Consider the following 18316-nt stretch of genomic DNA (forward strand, 5'->3'; position numbering starts at 1 on the left):
TAAATGTTTGTTTACAGTTTAAATGGTGGCGTCTGCAGGTCAGCCCTACTGTTGCAGCTGTATGCCATGTCTGTAACAAACCATGTCTTAATTGTGCAGATTTAGGCAGTTATTCTTCGAGCTGCTGCTGCTGCGGAAACCTTTCAGGTAAGAGATAACTGGTTTTACCCTTTCACAGCTGTGTGCAGTATCACCTTCAGGCCATTTTCTAAACCTGTCACCATCACTTCACTTCACTGCATGATGTTCCATTGGTTTAAATGGAGGATGCCAGGTAAACTTTGAGATGCACTTGTTACTTTAATCAGGAGGCATCTCTCACCATCGATACTGATGCACATGCCCTCACAATGTGGTGTTTCTCTATAAATGCAAAACAACTCAAAGTATAATGCTACAAGATACATCCTTTATTTTGTTATTCTAAAATAATGTGAGGTGGTAGCCTTTGTAAGTCAAGAGAATTTGGGATTTAATTAACTTAGTCATGCACACACTTGACCAAAATGTCAGGGTGAAATCTGCTTCTTCCCAAGTGCAGGACGCTGTCCGGGGTTTTTATAACGTAATCAATTAATTCATTCTCACAAAAGCCATTCAAATGAGACACATGAATCTTTATTACTTCATCCAGCATTACATCCGGTGCAAACACTGAGCAACATAACCTATGGTAGGTCAGGTGTCTTCACTATACATTTATTAATAGCAGGTTTTTCTAGTTTCATTTTTATAACAAAGTGTTAAACAGGGGTGGAAAACATGTTTTACATTAAGAACTCTTAAGTCAGTTGCCACATACAATGCAATGGCACAAACTGAAGCAAACTACATGTAAAAAACCTCTCAGGGACACAAGGAAAGAAACAGAAGAAGCACAACTGTAGTTAAAGGCTTCTTCCAAAGTGGTAGAAACTCTGAGAAGGAAGAAAAGAGGAGAGATTGCCTATAATGAGATATGACTTTACAGTGCCAACCGAGGACTCAAAAGCATGAAAACCGAGGACAGTGGCGTACATACGCTATCACAGAGTGCACATGCAGACATGTCAGCCAGGGCAACCAGAAATGAAATACTGGTTTGTGTGGTAAACCTTAAAACGTGTTCAATGAAGATCTCTTAAGCCAGGTCAAAAATATTCTGTTCAAATAAAGTACAAACAAGTATAAAAGAAAATAATTTAAGAAGAGCAGGGAGAGGAACCTAAATCTTCATGAAAAAAAAAAAATCTACTAAAAAAAGGAAGGAAATAAAACTATTTTCCTTCCTAAGTTTTCTAACAAGACCATAGTGAGTGAACAGCCAGTTTTGTTAGGAGAGGGATCATAACAAATGCAATTCCTTGAGCCTGTTGATACATCAGACAGTCCTTTTTTCGTGTTTTCACTGCTGTTCTTGCCAGCCCCAGTTGTGCCAAACATCTAGTGGTTATGTTTCTGTATGTGCCACTTAAACCTCTTCAGCCTCCAGTTTCTAAAGAGCACGTGGCCTCTTGGGATTGATCTGCTTACTGGCTTGCTCCTCCTCCTGGAGTGCAGAGCGGAATGACTTCACTTTATCTGTTGAGGAGAGGAAAAGACATAATCGTTAAAAAAAAAAAAAAGTGATTTTGGTTTTGTTACAGCAGGATGTGTTGGCATCAACGTGTGTCTGTACTTAAGTCATACCTCGGAGCTCGGTGAGGATTTCTATCTTCTGGTCTAGGATCTGCTCCAGTTGAGTGGCGTACGACTCCACATCATAATCCACCTCCTCTGTCATCTCCAGCAGCACCTTTTCGTCCTCCAGCCACCGGATGGACTCCTGTTTACAGAGGACACATACAAGCGCATATTTAGTTAATAGTAGCCTTCACAAATGTTACAAATGCATGTGTTAGAAGTGTACGGTTTTCTAGAGAAAACATGGAAAATTAAATTCCATGGCTACAGATTTACCAAAATGATTAGTAATATGTCAAAACCGTTGTATAAACACAGTATACTGCTTTTATTTAGTGTTTACAGTGATGTCCAAGTGTGAATCTAGCTGTATTTGCACATCTAAACACCGATGGTAAAGGGGTGAGCTGTAGTATTTAAAGGCTCATGTAAGTTTTCTTCAGTGTTCTGACCTGGAAAACAGCTCGGTGGTCCTCCAGGACCTGCTCCTCCATCTCCACTAACTGAGACACTGCCTCGTGGAAGGTAAAGAGCTGTGGAGACACTTCCTCCTCCTGGAAAACACATTTACAGGGTCACAATGTTCACTTTGTCACTTTGTTCTCGTTACTGATCATGTCGATTCTTTATTTGATATGGTCTATACCAAAAGTGGTGACAGATACTTGATTTATTTTATACAGCTTCTTAATTTTCCATAAAATTAATTATATCACAATATATATGATAGGATGTTGCATATACCTTGATACAGGTTAAGAACCATATTGCTGACAGGGTACACTTTCTGTTTAGAAGAAATAATCCGGTGTACTTACATTCTGCTCACAGAGCAGTTTGAGGTCGTCTCTCTGTGGCGAGATACTCAGCCACTCCTCGTCTAAAAGATCCAGCTGATTGACGGCATGGATGTTGGGTCGACCCCCCTCCATCACTTGGTTGGGATCCACTGTCAGCTCCTTCACCCTGCAGAGAAAAGACATAGAGCTGGTCAGGACCGAGTCTTTCACAGTGCAGACCCACTCTGAACATGGCTGCTGTTTGATTTGGGTGGGTGGGGGGGTGATGTTAACTGTAGGGTCAAAAGCGTTCACAGGTAGCACAGGATGGTAGCACCATGAAAGCAGTGACATCATGCATGAGGAAAGATGACTGTGTTGGTCCTGTTGATATTTTAACCCTTATATAGTTTGTCTGGTTCACCTGTACAATATAATGGAATCCAATACAATGCCTCCCATGGGAAGTTATAACACTAATGACTCAGAGCTCATGTTTAATGAGGCCACACAGAGCTGATGAGATATTACAGCACTGCTGCTGACCTGCAGGCCCAGCGCTAATTAATTAGGACTATATGAGAGGGATTACCAGCCCAAACAAAAGCTCAGGCTGGATGCTCTTACTGAACAGCTTCACGGACGTTTTAGTGTTTTGACCTGCCACGTATTCATTCTACCTACTAATCACAACCAGCTTTCAGATGTCCTGGCATCACCACTGATGGTGTCACACAGAACAAATAAAAAGACACACAAATTAGAAGATGGATGTAATGTTCTTCAGGAATCAGTTACAATAAAAAAAAATAAAAAAATTTACGTCTACAGCTTAGTCAAAGCTAAAAGTAAATGCACAAGGCAAAGCAGGAGAGGAGGATGAAAACATCATGCAGATGAAGGAGAGGGACGATTTCCACTGTGAACAGCTGATGAAGTGAATGAAAGCTGCTAAAATGACATCATGGATGTGTATCATAATGTGATCATAACCTAAAGGGAGCGCATGCACTGTGTGTGTGTGTGTGTGTGCGTGCGTGCGTTTGTGCAGTGCTGTGCTTTGGGGAGTGCTTGACCTGCTGGGAGAGGTAGCAGCAAAGTCATCATACTCAAAGGTATTGGTGGGCGAGTGGTCAGGGCGACTCCCCTGACTGCCCTGGGAGAAGGGGATGTCCGAAGGACTAATCCCAAACTCCTTCACTCTACACAGCGGCACCAGCCACACCAGCGCACAGAGGAGCAGAGGGCAGGAGAGAAAAGGGAAACAAAGCAGGACAAAGAGAAGTGAGAGGGGATACAAGAGAGTTAGAGAGAACTACTGAGAGTAGGCAGAGAAACTTGCACAACAACATTGGTACAGCTAATTTCAATCTATACAAAGGGCACTAGGGATTATAGAAGAATTACAGGAGCTACAATTTTATAATCTCTGTTGGTCCCTGTGGCAACAAGGCATTGCCAAAATCACTGCAGTAGTAACATATTCCCACCTGTTGGCGTAGCGTAGTGTGTTGAGTGTATTCTCGCAGGATGTCATACCAGGAGAGATTGTTGCAATCTGTTTAGAGAGAGAGAGAGAGGACCATTCAGATTAATGTCACGTATGGCAGAAATGAATGATTATTTATGAAAAGAATGAACTAACCATGCATGTGCGTGAATTTTCCCCAATGAAGGAGTCTCTCAGGACCTGGGTCAGCTTACTGGCTCTAAATGGAGTGTGGGGCTTGTTGCGCCCAAGAGCCCTGATACACTCCTGAAACATGAAGAGAGCGACACGTGACATGGTAATTAAAAAATAGCAATTTGCAATCAGTGTGTATTTTGTCTTTTCACAAACAATAAATAAATAAAGAAAAGAAAGTGGCATCAAACATTTGGGACTCTAAAAACAGAGCTACTGCCACTTTACTTCCCTGTCTACAGACCTTCAGGGCCAGCAGGCTTTTGTTGATCTCAGCTCCCTCCAGACGAGTCTGGCGGTCGGCACTCGATGTATCAGCCCCCCGCTCATTCCCTGCGAGGTCGATGAGGGAGAACTTGCCGTGCATCTTCCCCTTCCTTCGCAGGATGATCTGGAATACAGCATGGCTGCGAGATGAGTGAGCGTTGGCCGACGTCTGCCCTGATGTTCTGGGAGAGAGAGGAAGGAGACAAAGCTGAACAAAGTGCAAACAAAGGTGAAGAGAGCAAGAAAAGAACAATAGCAGGAGCAAGAAAAGGTAAAAAAAAAAAATATCATGACTCTCCTTTAATTGCCACAAACATGGAGTACAGGGATTATGACCACAGAAGGCTAAATTTATGCTGGACAAAAACAAGTATTTCACAGATTTATGATATCATCATAACAACACATACAAGAATTCAGTATTGGGATTGTACCACTAACAACAACTTGACTGACCAAGTTTCTGTTGTCATACCTGCAGCTGTTGCCCACTTCTATGAGTTTCAGGACATCCTCTGTGCACTTGACCTCCTTCTCCTGAAGCCCCACAACCTGCACTTGCTGTTTCCCATCCTCCAGCACCCTCAGCTTAGCTTTACGATTCAGCAGGTCAAACACCTAAAAACACATACACAGTCAGCATTGGTCAATGTTTTCTTTAGGAAAAAAAAAAGAAAAAAAAAAAAAACATACATATGATTACATATCACTTGCCTTTCCACTGTAGATTTCAAAGAAGGTTGCGTACACTTGTAGATCTAGCTTCTTGTAGTTGGGTTTCTTCAACATGAGAAATACATCCCGAGCTGTACGAAAAGAGATGAGAGATCTGAAAATGTCACCCGAGCAAACAAAACTGTTTATAATGTAATAACCAAACAAATTATATTTGAACACCTTTGCTCACTAGAACATCCAAAATGAGCACAGTAAACATAATTTCATTGCCTTACCAGCTAATGCATAAATTCCTTTAGAGCAGTCTTGGTTCTTCCCAGAGAAATCTCCACCCATGGTCTAAAATACACCACACAATACAATATAAGTAAATATAAGTAAATAGGTAAAGCAAATCTCTCAATATGAACAACAAGGTTTGATCTGTGGTAAGTGATGTGTGGTTTTTGGCTTTTTGAAGGAAACATTGCATGTAACTCACATGTGTTTTTCCACTGCCTGTCTGTCCATAGGCAAAGCAGGTAGCCATGCCTCTCTCAAAAATGGTCTCCACTAGAGGTCTGGCAGTGAACCTGCAGGATAAGACACAATTACACATCCATTCACTACTAAATCTGCAAAGGCAAGATCTAACATCTAACCATGTACAAACAAGAAACGTGTTAGTCATTAATTCAGTTCTGCATTATCCTCATCCCAGTGGCAAGTCAAGTGTTACTTCTGTGAACTATTAGAACATATGAAACAACTTGGCTTTCTGGCTTGGTTGGTTAGTTGTTACAAACCTGTAAACCATCTCGTTGGTGGTGCTGTCATCAAAGGCGTAGTCAAAGCGGAAGGTCTGGTTCTCCAGGTAGCGGGTCAGGTCCACTTTTTGTTTAGGTTCATGAACCATTACCACATCCTTGCTGGGGATGGTGATCACATCCAAATCCTTCATGGCCAACTCTGGAACACAGCAGAGTCGAGACTTTCAATCACATTAAGATTTTGAAGATAAAATATTTCAAACAGAACATGACATAGGGTGATTGGTCGCAGGACCAATGTTGTTAGCGATAAAAGGCTTTACCTTTTTTGTTGAGTGGACGTTTTCTCACACAAACACATATTCTGTGCTCTTCGATCTGGACAGTGCAACAGAGAAGGACATTTTATTATTCGTTACTAACGGCCAACATATAAAAATCAGTAGAGAAGAAGAAGCCACAGTCTCTACTCACCAAATCTGCTGTGGTCAGGGGCCGGTAGTCTAGACTGGCTCGGAAATCTCGGATCATGTACATGATCTCATAGTTAGGAATGGTGGTATCCACCTCCTGAAGGAGGACAAGGAGAGACAAAATGACAGAGTGAGGTGCCAGCTTATTCACCAATAGGAAAAATGTCTTTCAGTTTATCATCACAATGTGAAGAACTTAAGTGGTTAACAAGATTCATCAAATACATTTTGTTCAGTAGGAGGGAGAAAGGTGAATAATATTGATGTACCTGAGCTCTCTTCTCCCTGAGCTCCTGTTGCTGAAGCCGACGCCTCTCTCGCTTCTCCTGTAGTTTCTCCACTTCCTTCACGCAGTTTGACTTCCTCCTCGCTGCCATAAAGACAAGATAAACAGTAACTCTTCTACCTTTCACTGAATAAGCCAATAGCCTCTCTTTCAAAAAAGGTCTCTTCCTCTCTCATCTCTCTTCCAATCTGTTTCTTCTATTTCCTCAGTCTTTCCCCCCAGCTTGAGCAGCATCTTTCTCTCAGTGAGTCTTTCCTTTCTCTTCCTTCATATAGAAGGGATAAACCTTGGGCTATTTCCAACAAAGCAGAACAGTGATACTGTTCAACCACAGACCAGGATGCAGTGGCTTGTACACAGTGCCTCCAGTATGACACTAGCTGCTTTCTCTACATAACCAACAAAAGGCCCTTACAGTGTGTTCAAAACATGCCGTCTTCATTTATCCCTTCTATCTGTGTTCTAAAACACGACTGGACCAGGGGACTGCTAAAACACATCACTTACAATGTAGAATATGTACCTTGTGTTACTACAATTACACCAATTAAAATTAAACTTTGTTTCAAATCAAGGGTGAGTAGAAAATTGCTTCAATCAACCAGAAGGTTATTCCAAATCTCCCAGCACAGCACACCCACAGATTAGTGTTGTTTCAGGTCAATTGTAATCTCTTAGTAACCGTAACAAAAAAACACAAGTTAGCAAATATGTGAGTAAAAGCCACTTCTGATTCCTTGCAGAGTTCATAAAAATCAGTGTTATCTGATTAGCTTGCTGCTACAGCCCCATATTTCCACTGCAAAGCCTGCCTGAGGCCCTGTAATACAGTCCTGGCCTCCTGCTGGCTCCAGTCCCTGAGAACCCAGACTATCAGAGCAGAGGGATTAATAATCTGCTCTAATCTGGGTGGAGAAGATGAGCTGGGTCAGCACCGGGACAAGGCAATGTAAGAGGGATGCAGCATCGTCACTACTTATGGGTTACTCAGTCTCATGAGCAGTTTGTGGGGGAGCTGAGGGGTGAGGAGGGGGAACAAAGCGTTTCCCTCCATCTCCTCTTAGCTCATCAAATGAGAGTGAACACTTGGAAGGAACGCAGGGTAAAGAAAAAGGTTATTGTTGCCGTCTGAGCCTAGGAATACTGCAGAGTGCCACACGCTTTTCCACATGTGCTTAAGTGTGACTCAGCAGAAATCAGACGGGGAAAAGACAGCGCAGCAGTGCAAACCTTTTTTTTTAAACTCCCTGTCTAATACCCAGAAAGCCTGTCTGCTGGATGGATTTGTTGTGGTACTTCTCCAACACGGCAGAGCACTGAATAGTATCTGACAGGCATTTTAGGTGTACAATCTTCTTGCGGGACTAGAGGACTCTCAGATTCTATTGGGAACTCTATTAGAATCACCATGAAGCATTGAGGGCATGGGAAACATGCAGTTGATACATACAAAGCTGTCCAGACTCCTTTCTGGATATCGGGTGATGTGAGGATTCTGTGATAAACATGTAGTCAACAAAAACATGAGATATTAAAAAGTTATGATCAGATGTTTGTTTCAGCAGATGGCCTACATCAATTGACCAAAAATACAGTAAATGTAACAACTGGTTCTCTGAAAATGGTATTTTCTTGAGAAAGCTCACAGTTAGATCCCATCATATGTTAGCTAAAAACACACAATGTTTTGATCACATTACCATTCTGCAGTTGCTGTTGCGTCTGTGCTTGATTGGGCTGTGCAGGCTGCTGGGGTGGAGGTGGTGGTGCCGGCTCTGGTTGCTGAGGCTGCTGGGTTCTGGCGCGGGTCGGAATCACTGAAAACACAAAAACACAAGAATTAAGAAAAGAGACCATTTGATTCATATGCTACTAAAGCACAACTTTTGAGCTTTGGATTAAAACAGAACCCTGAGCAGTTAAATTTAATTTAGCTGACTGTATGCAACAGCTTTCCCTATGCATTGACAGTAAACCATCAAATCATAAACGATTGTGACATAACAAAGGATAAGTAAACAAAAACAAACCTCTATTATCCCTGGACGGAGTCTCATTCTTAGTAGGTGCTATTGTCCGACGGTTCTGTGAGAGAGAAAAAAAAGCCACAGTAAGATATTAGATTCTAGGCCAAGAGGATTAGTGATAGGTGATTCCTAATTTCACGTTTACATATTTCATTGCTGCTCAGGAACTGAACAGGGAAACATCACATTTTCCTATTCAGTTTTCAACCTCTTCCGCCTGCCTCTGTTATGTAGAGATGCAGAAATAGACAAAGTCTGAGAATCAGATTAGTGCTGAGTACAGAGAACTCTTATATTAACGCTAATGTTTGTGATGAAGCTGCCAATGCACACCTCTTAAGGTATCTTTAAAAAAGAAATAAAAGTTAGTAGACCACATACATTCATATACATATATACACTACTGGTCAAAAGATTTAAAATACCAGCTGTTTAAATTGTGTAGTTTAATTGGCCAGAAAAAGGGCTCTGCCACGTTTATAGGATACTGTAATTTTGGCTTTATTTAAATGTGCAAAGTTCAATTTCAGTTTTTCTGAAATTAAAGTGTAAAACAAATAAACAATTGGCGATTTTAAAAATAAGCAATCGTGGACTTCTTGTTCAACTAAATTTTATTATTTTGAAAGGTTTTGACTCATTCGGCATCTGAACTCACTTGTGGCGTTCTTTCAACAAAAATATTACTCTCAAAGGTTTTCCCAACACTGTTGCACGAGTTCCCACAAATGTTTTCCACTTCTCAATCTTCTGTCCAGTTCTTCCTAAACCAACTTGATGGGGTTTAAGGCTAGAGATCTGGTCTGCTGGTCTTCCAACGTGTGAAGCCACCGTCAGGTTCTTTTCTTCTAATGTTTTGGGTCATTATCTTGCTGTAGGATGAACCCCTGACCAACCAGCCCATCTTCCTTTGTTACCTGCCTTTTTCTCACCATTCTGATAGCAATATACAGTACTACTTCCTGCATTACAGTATTGTCCTAATAATGCATGCAGAGTGTAGTAACACAGTTTAACAAATCACCTGTTCGAAAAGCATCAAACAGAAGAGATATTTTTAACTATTTATTATTTACACAACAGCATCACGCTGGTTAAGCTTATAGTATATAAAATAATAGCAACAACTGGTCTGTGAGAAATCTGTCTTTCCAAAACTGGTTCATAGTGCAAAAAAGGTTGGGGACCGCTGCTATATACCATTTTAGGTTATTCGCTGGACTTGATTTTCTAAAGTTCCAATAAAAACTGGGAAAATGGAGGTGTTATAAAATGGTTGTGTACACAAACACAAACAAAAGTAGGAGACCCACTGGATCTACAGTACAGCTTATAGCAAAGTACTTAAATTATAAAATCGTTAAAGGCCAAAATTACAGTATCCTATTAGCGTGGCAGAGCCCTATTTCTGGCCAATTAAACTGCACATTGTAAGGTAAAATAACTTTATATATAGTCAAGCAACATAACTTCACTATTCATTGCCTCATAGTTTTGACCTTAAATGTTTTATACTTTGAAAACCTAAAAGAAAATTTATACAACAGAGCAGATTAAATCACGACTGCAAAATTTACCAAAATAATCTCAGTGTTTACGTGACAATATGGAGCTGCCCTAATCTACCGTGTACTTCACACACTGTACTTAACATAACCACTTAGCTGGTTACCTAGAAGGATCCCGGTTCTATATTAAGGTACAGCAAACTGCAACCGCATAACCACCTGAGAAAGTCTGAGCACTTTAAATGCCCTCTTGTTATGATGTAAATGAAGAATGTAAAGCGGTAAATAACCTTTCTAGTATTTAGACAATCTAAAATGATTCCTTTCACTGATTTGTTAGTGTTGTTGCAAGTGAAGGTGGGACACTGGTACTCACCTTTGCAATTTTGTTGACCTTCACACATGTGGGTGTAGGTGGGGGTGGAGTCTCTGGACTAGGGGCAATCTCCTCATCTGGAGCCACATCTGGATTAAGTGCAAATATACTCTCCAAATCAATCTGTCCAGAAGCAGAGGAGTATTAATTCCAAAGTCAACCGATTACATGTATGCTAATCACTGTAGAAACACTATGACTTCCCATTTGTCATAGACATAAACATTCAACATAGAAATACTTTGGGTCTATCCTAGAAAAAGTAAGAGTAACCTGAAAGTGAACATTTCAGAAGTGCACTTTTGTTCACTTGTATTTTAAGTGCTTTAAGATGGATCATAACTTTAGTTGTAACCTGTGATTTTTTGTGTTTTATATTTGTAAACTATGAACTTTTACCAGCCACCTTTCAATGAGCTAGAAAGAGAGAGCTTCTGATCATGGAAGAGTCAGATTTTACTGGGTATCAATTTCACTGTCCAAATGACTGGAATACCTCTCAATAAGGGAGGCCAATTTATGAGTGACACTTTATATACTAACATATAACATAAAAAAAGAATACAATGTAGCTGATTTGCAGAGTAGTTACTGTTGAGTGTACACGGTGTAGGACATATGAGCAGAGTGACAGTTTGTGTTAGTTTATGCTAACAACAGCGTACAGAGGGTGATGGCTGTACGCTGTTGTGGTACATGCAGGATGGTTGTGTAATCATCGCAGCTCCTGAATGTCTTTGGATGCATTATTCATTGCTTTGGAACATAAAAGAACATGCTGCTGCTACTGGTGCTGTGAGTGATCATGAAGGGCGTTTTACCTCTTTCCCTTTTGTGTCTCCATTTTCTATCCACTCCACTGTGACGCTCTCGTTGTCCTCATTCAGTGAGGTCACCATTGCCTGGTGTATACGTCCTGTGAAAGTATCATAGATAGATAATAAACAAAGATCAGATTGACAGAATAACACTATTGAGTTCTTAATTTTTAAGAAATAGCTGCAGGGATTGCCACAAGTCATCAGCTTTTGGATGCCAAGTTGACCAAATGGTAGCAATATTTTATATTGTTTACGAGAGACGTAATACTGGTCCTGTAGTATTTGCAGTCTCATGTTTTTCTTTTTCTCTGACACACACAGGTTCACATAAAATGGATTGCACTAATACCTCTCCTTGTAAGGTATTAGTAGGGTTAATTACAAAAGGCCTAATTACCACCTGCTAGCCTTATCAGATCTGTACATGGTCCTGTTAAAGTAGAAATGTTTTTATTTAGAGATATAGCAAGGTGGAAGAACCTGAAAAGGATTCAGTTTTTGATAGTGTAAATTGTAGTAACTGTTTAGAGGTCACAACACACTGATGTACTTACTTACTGATGTACTACTTAAATTGTGTATATAAAGTGTTATATTCTTAATTTCTTAGCTGCCCTGTGCCATTTATCTAGACTTATTTTGTGGAGCACATAATTAACACAAATGGCACCTGGCAGTGATTCAATATTATCACTTAATAACTTTCAGTTGAATCACTATGTGACTATATGACCTTGTATTATCATTAAACAATTTTGTCCAAATTAATGATTCTGAGGAAGCTGTAATCAAAAATGGAATAGCATTTGTTTTATTGTCACTAGCACTGTGTTGAATGATGCTCTACTAAACCAAATCTTGTCTATGCTTACATTATTAACTGGACAGTTTTTTTTTTAGTATTTTTATTTTATCTAAATAAATCAGGAGGCAATGGGATCCTGAAAGCAAGGCAATAGAGTGAGGCTAATGTTGGTAAGTTCTGACCATGAGGTTTCATAATGACCCATTACAGAAAAACACTGATAACAGAGACAAGCACACAGCTGCTATTGCTGCCACTAGCCTGTATGCTTCTGTCCGCCTCTCTGTCTGCAGCGTAATAATACCAGCTGTAAAGAGCCTGCTCAGCCCTCCCATCTTTGTCTCTGTGGATCTGACTGTATGCTGTACATTCCCAGCACAATCCAGGGAAACACCATGTTCCTGTATCCATTATTCAGAGATACACAGGGAGCTTGCAAGCAAAGATGCTTTTAGTGCTCTTAACTGCTGAACGTTTGACTGGCTTACCTTACAATGGTTCTACACTGGCGAAATGCAGAAAAAGGTAAGCTGGTGTCTTAAAACAGGGAAAGTTGGGGAAGACCCTTTTGTGGACCCTAAAGCTGAGGACATTTGGGCTTAAAAGGGTAGACCTATCCCATATGTTAAAAAAAAGAAAAGAATGAACTCTCTATCAGCCGCAGTTGTTAATTTACACTTGATCAAAAGCACCCTTGTTCGGGGATGGTCAATATTTAAACAGTAGGATGCATCGCTTTACCATTGTATCAGATTAGACAATACTGTTATTTGATACATTCTCTGATATAAAAGAGTATATTTTACCGCAAAATAAATAAATGAATAAAAGAACAAGTGACTTGATCTGAATTAACATTGCTATTCCTGTAAATTAAACAATAATTACCTAAGCATAATTCTGCATACATAAACCATACTGCTATACATGCCATGGCCATAAAACCTTCATGAACATCAATGATGTCAGCTTACCACCCGGTCCTACCCTCCTTTAAAAATGTCAGTGGGCCTCAAATATCTGTACATTAGTACATTTCATAAAACTAGTTTAATTCAAAATTAAGGTAGAGAAAATATTTAGATAGTATGTCTACTTGATTACATAATTCACATCATTTTCATATTTCAACCTATAGAGTCAGCCCTTGTGTCCTATATGAAGGCACCTGCATTTGCTATGTTGACCCAGTCATTTATTCAAGTTTTCTTTGATTTTTCACCTGTCTGACTGTACATGTAACTCTTTTTACTGTACTTCAGAAACTTCTGTGCTGACATCTGCAAGGTCTGCCCTGTGGAGAGACAGCTAGAAATGAACACCAGTGCAAATAATCCACTGTAAAACTGTGACAAAGCAGCTTGGAGACAAACCTTGACGACAGTTAAGGTGGCTGGAACAACAGGCATGTGGCGCTTGGTGTCACGCCTCTACTTAAGAAGTACTGAAAGCACGCCATGCTGCAGAAGTGACTGCAACACTCAGAGGATTTAGTGAGCCAACAGACGGTCAGTAAAAGGCCCTCCAAATCACGACTGCTTCCTCCCAATGTCAGAGGTTAGGTTTGAGACCACATACATCCCTGTGGGTTCATAGATAGGACTCCATTTAGCAATATACTGCATGAGTAACAGTAGCTGTGCAGAAACTTCCTCCAAACCACTTGCAAAGAAAAATCTTGTTACACCACATAACTTTCAGTAAAACTAAAGTTAATCTAAATATACAATTTGGAACACTTTCATTCCTAAAATACACAAATTGTAGTTCTGCCCGTTCCAATGTAAATCACAGAAGAGGAATCAAACTGCAACACTAAACCAGCTTGACACAAATAAATGTTATATGAAGTTAAGTTTTTCTTCACAGCTCTGCTGACTTAGCAAGATGTCTGTTGTATTAACTAGCATACAGTGGCATCTTTTTTTGTATGTTGACAGCACTGTTAATAGAAAACAGTGTGCATCTTTGACATGATGTACCAATAATGAATTTGAATGCCAAGAGAGGTTGATGTACTGGCAAACGCTAAATCAAACCTAAGCAATGCTATTGCTTGTAGAAATATGCAGTTATCAATGGCACTGACTACATAAACTGAGAACGGAGGCCAAAGCCACAGTAACACCATACACAACAATTGACGTGTAGCCTGTCTAACATGCTGTAGCCAGACGTCTACAGATCTGGGGACACAAAGGCCAAGACAGTATTTTTTAATGTAAAAACAACTAACTGCCTCCACATCCACTGATGGCATAGTGCAATAATGTAACAATGCTAAACTGAAGACTTTTTAGATAATTAAACTATCATGTACTAAAAATAACAATTATCAGAGCTCAGAATATATATATATTTATGTATATAGTAGAATTACTTTGTCTGCCTTTTAGTCCGTTTATTAATAATTTCATCATAAGTAAAGCATCTTCAGACAGTTTCAAGGGCACAGCATATGTCCTGTGACAGACACTGTATACCTACAAGATCCGGGTGTAATATTGTGTCCCTGTGCAGTCTGACCTTCTTGATGAAGGCAACATTTAATTCACCTCTGAATTCAGTTAACTATACAGGTTGCATGCCTTCTTCTCACATAGACACTGTATTTGTATAGCCAGATGAGCTGAAATGCTAAATCACATACACTGGCTTGTCTTACAGCAGTTGATATGCTGATATTCTGTAACTGAATGCACTGTCCACTGTGTCCCACTTTTATACTAAAACCTGGCTGAATGGGTGCTGACACCACCCAGTAGCCGAAGGGGCTTAAAAGGGGGTGCTTCGAGCTCTGCTAAGCCTGAGGAACAAACAAAGCCTTCAGAGCATCAGTTTCACTACAAAATCAAATACACAAATTAATTAAACTTTGTCAACATGTAACAAATAAAATCTAAGAAAAAAGAAAAAAACTATAATCACTAAGATGATAGTTGGCTCCAGTACTCTACTTTGAAAGACACTGCTATATTTCACATATAAATGAATAACAAATAATCCATGTCAGAGATTAAACAAGGAATCTATTATCACATTTAAAAAGACCATACACACCCCATTGCACTCAGGGATATAAGATAACCAGTGACTGCAGGTCATCTATTGAACAGCACAAGATTATTCTCTATGACATCTTGCTCTCACAAGGACTGACTATGAAAGGGAAAAAAACGCAGAGGGAGTGAGAGTGAGTGCTGGCAGAATCGAGGGAGCTGGCTGCAACAGATGGGGTGGTGGCTAATAGCCTGAATCTGGCTTGAATCTGAACCAGCCCCGCCACCAACCCCCCAGAGAGAGGGCAATCCCTGCTCTGGATGCAACACCAACCAGCAGGGAAACAGACAGACAGAACCGCTTCTCTCTCTGGGCCTGCTGAGCATGTCTTTCACATCTCACCCCTGATCTCAGGACACCTAGGATAGTATAATCAAATGACTCAGGGATGATGGAGTTAAGGACAATATAATCAACAACAACCAGTACAATGGTTAAATACACACACTTGTTCAAAAGAGTATTTGTTGTTTGAGGATTTATTGCAAAATATTATCACTGGGTTTAGCTTAATCCTGGAAGGGCCCACAGGAATGACATAAACTTTTCTTCTATCTTTGGCTGCCTAGCCCTCAAGCAATGCTCAACAACTACACAACACAGGCAGAATAAAGCAGCCATTCACTTAGAGAAGAGTCATACAACAAACCGCCTATCCCTGTCTCGGTGTACTTCTCTGTTAACCCTTCAAAAAAAACAGAAGCTCCAGTGAGTGCATTGTAATCCCAGGTTCTTCCTGGTGGCAGTTAGCTACATTATGCAGTACTTCAATAACTAGCAATCACAGAGCTGTCATAGGCTCTGTTTGTTTTTCTTCATGTAGGGTTACATTATCTATAATGAGATTTCATTGATAAAGTTTAATATATTATCATTCATCATCTAAAAAACCAATGCAATAAACGCCAAGATTCTTGGGATACGTGTGTCTGTGGTGTTACAAAGCATGTCAAATTTACGCGGTGTCAAAAACATTATTGGATTTTGGACATAATTAGAGGGAGTTCATAACAACTAACGTTAGTTCAGTTAGCTCAGTAAAAATGCATAACTAATACATGAATTATATAGGACATAAAATTCAGGCAGAGAGCAAACTTCTCGTTAACTAAATGGATCGTGGTTAGGTTTCAGCCCAGCGCTACTTCTGTAATAAAGCCGGGTAACATTAGCTAGCGTTAGCCGTTTAGCTAGTCATAAGAGACCATTGCTCTCTAACGAAGCCGCTAACGTTAAGCTAACTTGGTTAGCAATTGAGCTAGCTTGCCTAATGTTAAATTTGAATTCCTTTTTACAAGAAATAATTTGGGTGACGTTATATACCAACACCAACGTTGGTGTTTTAGCTTCGCTGATTTTCTAATTGACCGCATTTACTGTTATCATACGATAATAATTAATGGCTATGGACGAAAATGTCTCTCGGATTCGCATAGAAGCTAGCTAACAAAGGTAAAGGCTCATTCAAAGGCTTTGGCCATTTTGAAGCACTCCGCCCTGACAGCCAGTATTAACAATTTCGTTTAGCTAACGTGAACGTTACGCTCCGCAGTCAGGAACAACGGTTGCTGTATTCAACAGCACCGCAGCAACAAAGATCCTCAAACAACTTGCACAGTGCGGCGAGAAAAGAATAGACAGGGTGAAACTTACCATCACTGCGCTTTATCTCCACATAAGTACCGACGACAATCTTCCCAAAACCCGACGCCATTCTACATTACTTTAAAAATTAACAGAAACAGGACTAAAGACTTATTATAAGCCGAGGAAATGCAGCTTCTTGTGTTTGGCTTTGGTCTTTGGTTGGTGAGGAAGATGCAGGCAACAGAAATCAGCTAGCATTACGTAGCTACCAAGAATAGCTAAGCGTTTCCGGTCATTTCAAAATAAAACCAAGCAAAATTTAACCTGCACATCCTTGCTTGCATGAAAATATCATATAGGCCTAGATGAGGTCGACCTACATTTAGCATACCCAAACCAGTTGGGTATTGTACATTTATATGTATCTATTTATATATTTATATTAACACTGTGCTTGAAGTACAATTTGCTGATAATAGGCTACTTCTACTAAGTACAATTTTTAATGCACTGCTTTTACTTGTAAAAGAGAGTAGGCCCTATTTTCATTGTTTCTATTAAGTAAAAGATCTAAATAATTCATCCACCAGAGTATGTCACAGTATTACTGTACTATTTACTATTTAAGTGTTTGAATCTCACTCTACTGTAATAGATGTATTATACCACCTGGTGGCACCAAGGCTCTAATAGTGTGTGTGTGTGTGTGTGTGTGTGTGTGTGTGTGTGTGTGTGTGTGTGTGTGCGTGCATGCGTGCATGCGTGCGTGCGTGCGCGCTTGTTTGTGTGTGTGTGTCTGTGTGCGCGCGCGTGTGTGTGACAACATTGTAACCAGACACTTACTACTGGGAATATTACCATTTACGACTGTAATGACAATGGAGTGTTCCAAATGCAATGCACTATTTTCTTTTCTCCATTCTATCCTTCTTGTTGGCTCTTCAATTCCGGTAAGAGGAGAGCAGCTGTAGTGAGAAGCAGGAGTGAAGAAAAGTATGCATCACAAATTATTCCACTGTGGACATATGCACATTAAATCTGAAAATGAAATTAAAATAATGAATAGTGACTGAAAATAAATCACATCCACTGAGACTGGCAATTTAAGATAAAACAAAACACCAAAACACACTCTCTGCAAAAGAGAGGCTAGCTGTAACCCAGTGGACACTTTCAGTGTCAAAGGTTTTTTTTTTTTTTTTTTACATTTTGTATGTATGTGCATTGTATGGAAGAGGAATAGGTACAATTGTGAAAATTAGTTGTTATTTTTTAGAATTCTGACTTTAATCTTAGAATTCTGAGAAAAAAATTGCAAATTCTGACTTTATTTCCCCATAATGTTTTCTTTTTTCTCTCCATTACGCTGAATAATCACGCCTACCACTTTTCACACAAAGTCCCCCAGAAAACTTTTAAAAGGTGGGGGTGGGGTATTTCCTATAAGAAAATCTATTATGGGGAAACATTCCCTTTGGGTTACATGGAACCTTTTAATTTAACATATTATTAAAAAGGCAGGTCAAATTGTTACAGTTTAATTCAATGATTTTA

General features: G+C 39.8%; 1 protein-coding gene across 4 annotated transcripts; it reads right to left on the bottom strand.

The window, feature by feature from the left end:
* Positions 1-617: 617 nt before the first annotated feature.
* On the bottom strand, positions 618-17019 carry LOC111231090 (kinesin-like protein KIF2A). 4 transcript variants are annotated; one of them, XM_022758078.1, is made up of 22 exons: positions 16829-17019; positions 11311-11405; positions 10490-10612; positions 8609-8663; positions 8279-8395; positions 8029-8073; positions 6562-6662; positions 6294-6389; positions 6143-6197; positions 5856-6018; positions 5552-5642; positions 5346-5409; positions 5107-5198; positions 4868-5010; positions 4370-4574; positions 4087-4197; positions 3932-3999; positions 3518-3643; positions 2481-2628; positions 2115-2216; positions 1669-1804; positions 618-1560 (listed from the first exon to the last, which is right to left on the bottom strand). In XM_022758078.1, the coding sequence occupies exons 1-22, from the start codon at positions 16887-16889 to the stop codon at positions 1475-1477; spliced, it is 2283 nt and encodes a 760-aa protein (XP_022613799.1). In that variant the 5' UTR covers positions 16890-17019; the 3' UTR covers positions 618-1474. The 4 variants fall into 4 exon arrangements, with proteins under 4 accessions (XP_022613799.1, XP_022613807.1, XP_022613816.1 ...); XM_022758086.1 differs by lacking the exon at positions 8029-8073; XM_022758095.1 differs by lacking the exon at positions 3518-3643.
* Positions 17020-18316: the final 1297 nt, after the last annotated feature.

The sequence above is a fragment of the Seriola dumerili genome, unplaced genomic scaffold, assembly GCF_002260705.1.
Source record: "Seriola dumerili isolate Sdu_G_001 unplaced genomic scaffold, Sdu_1.0 BDQW01000017.1, whole genome shotgun sequence".
In the NCBI taxonomy this organism is placed as follows: domain Eukaryota; kingdom Metazoa; phylum Chordata; class Actinopteri; order Carangiformes; family Carangidae; genus Seriola; species Seriola dumerili.

Bases quoted from the DNA above. Each gene is read 5' to 3' on its own strand.
- LOC111231090 (XM_022758078.1), bottom strand. From the start codon at position 16,889: ATGGCGTCGGGTTTTGGGAAGATTGTCGTCGGTACTTATGTGGAGATA. The intron at 6,390-6,561 runs GTACATCAATAT...GTCCTCCTTCAG, and splicing joins TCAGGGAGAAGAGAGCTCAG to GAGGTGGATACCACCATTCC. The intron at 2,217-2,480 runs GTAAGTACACCG...TGTGTTTTCCAG, and splicing joins AACTGCTCTGTGAGCAGAAT to GAGGAGGAAGTGTCTCCACA.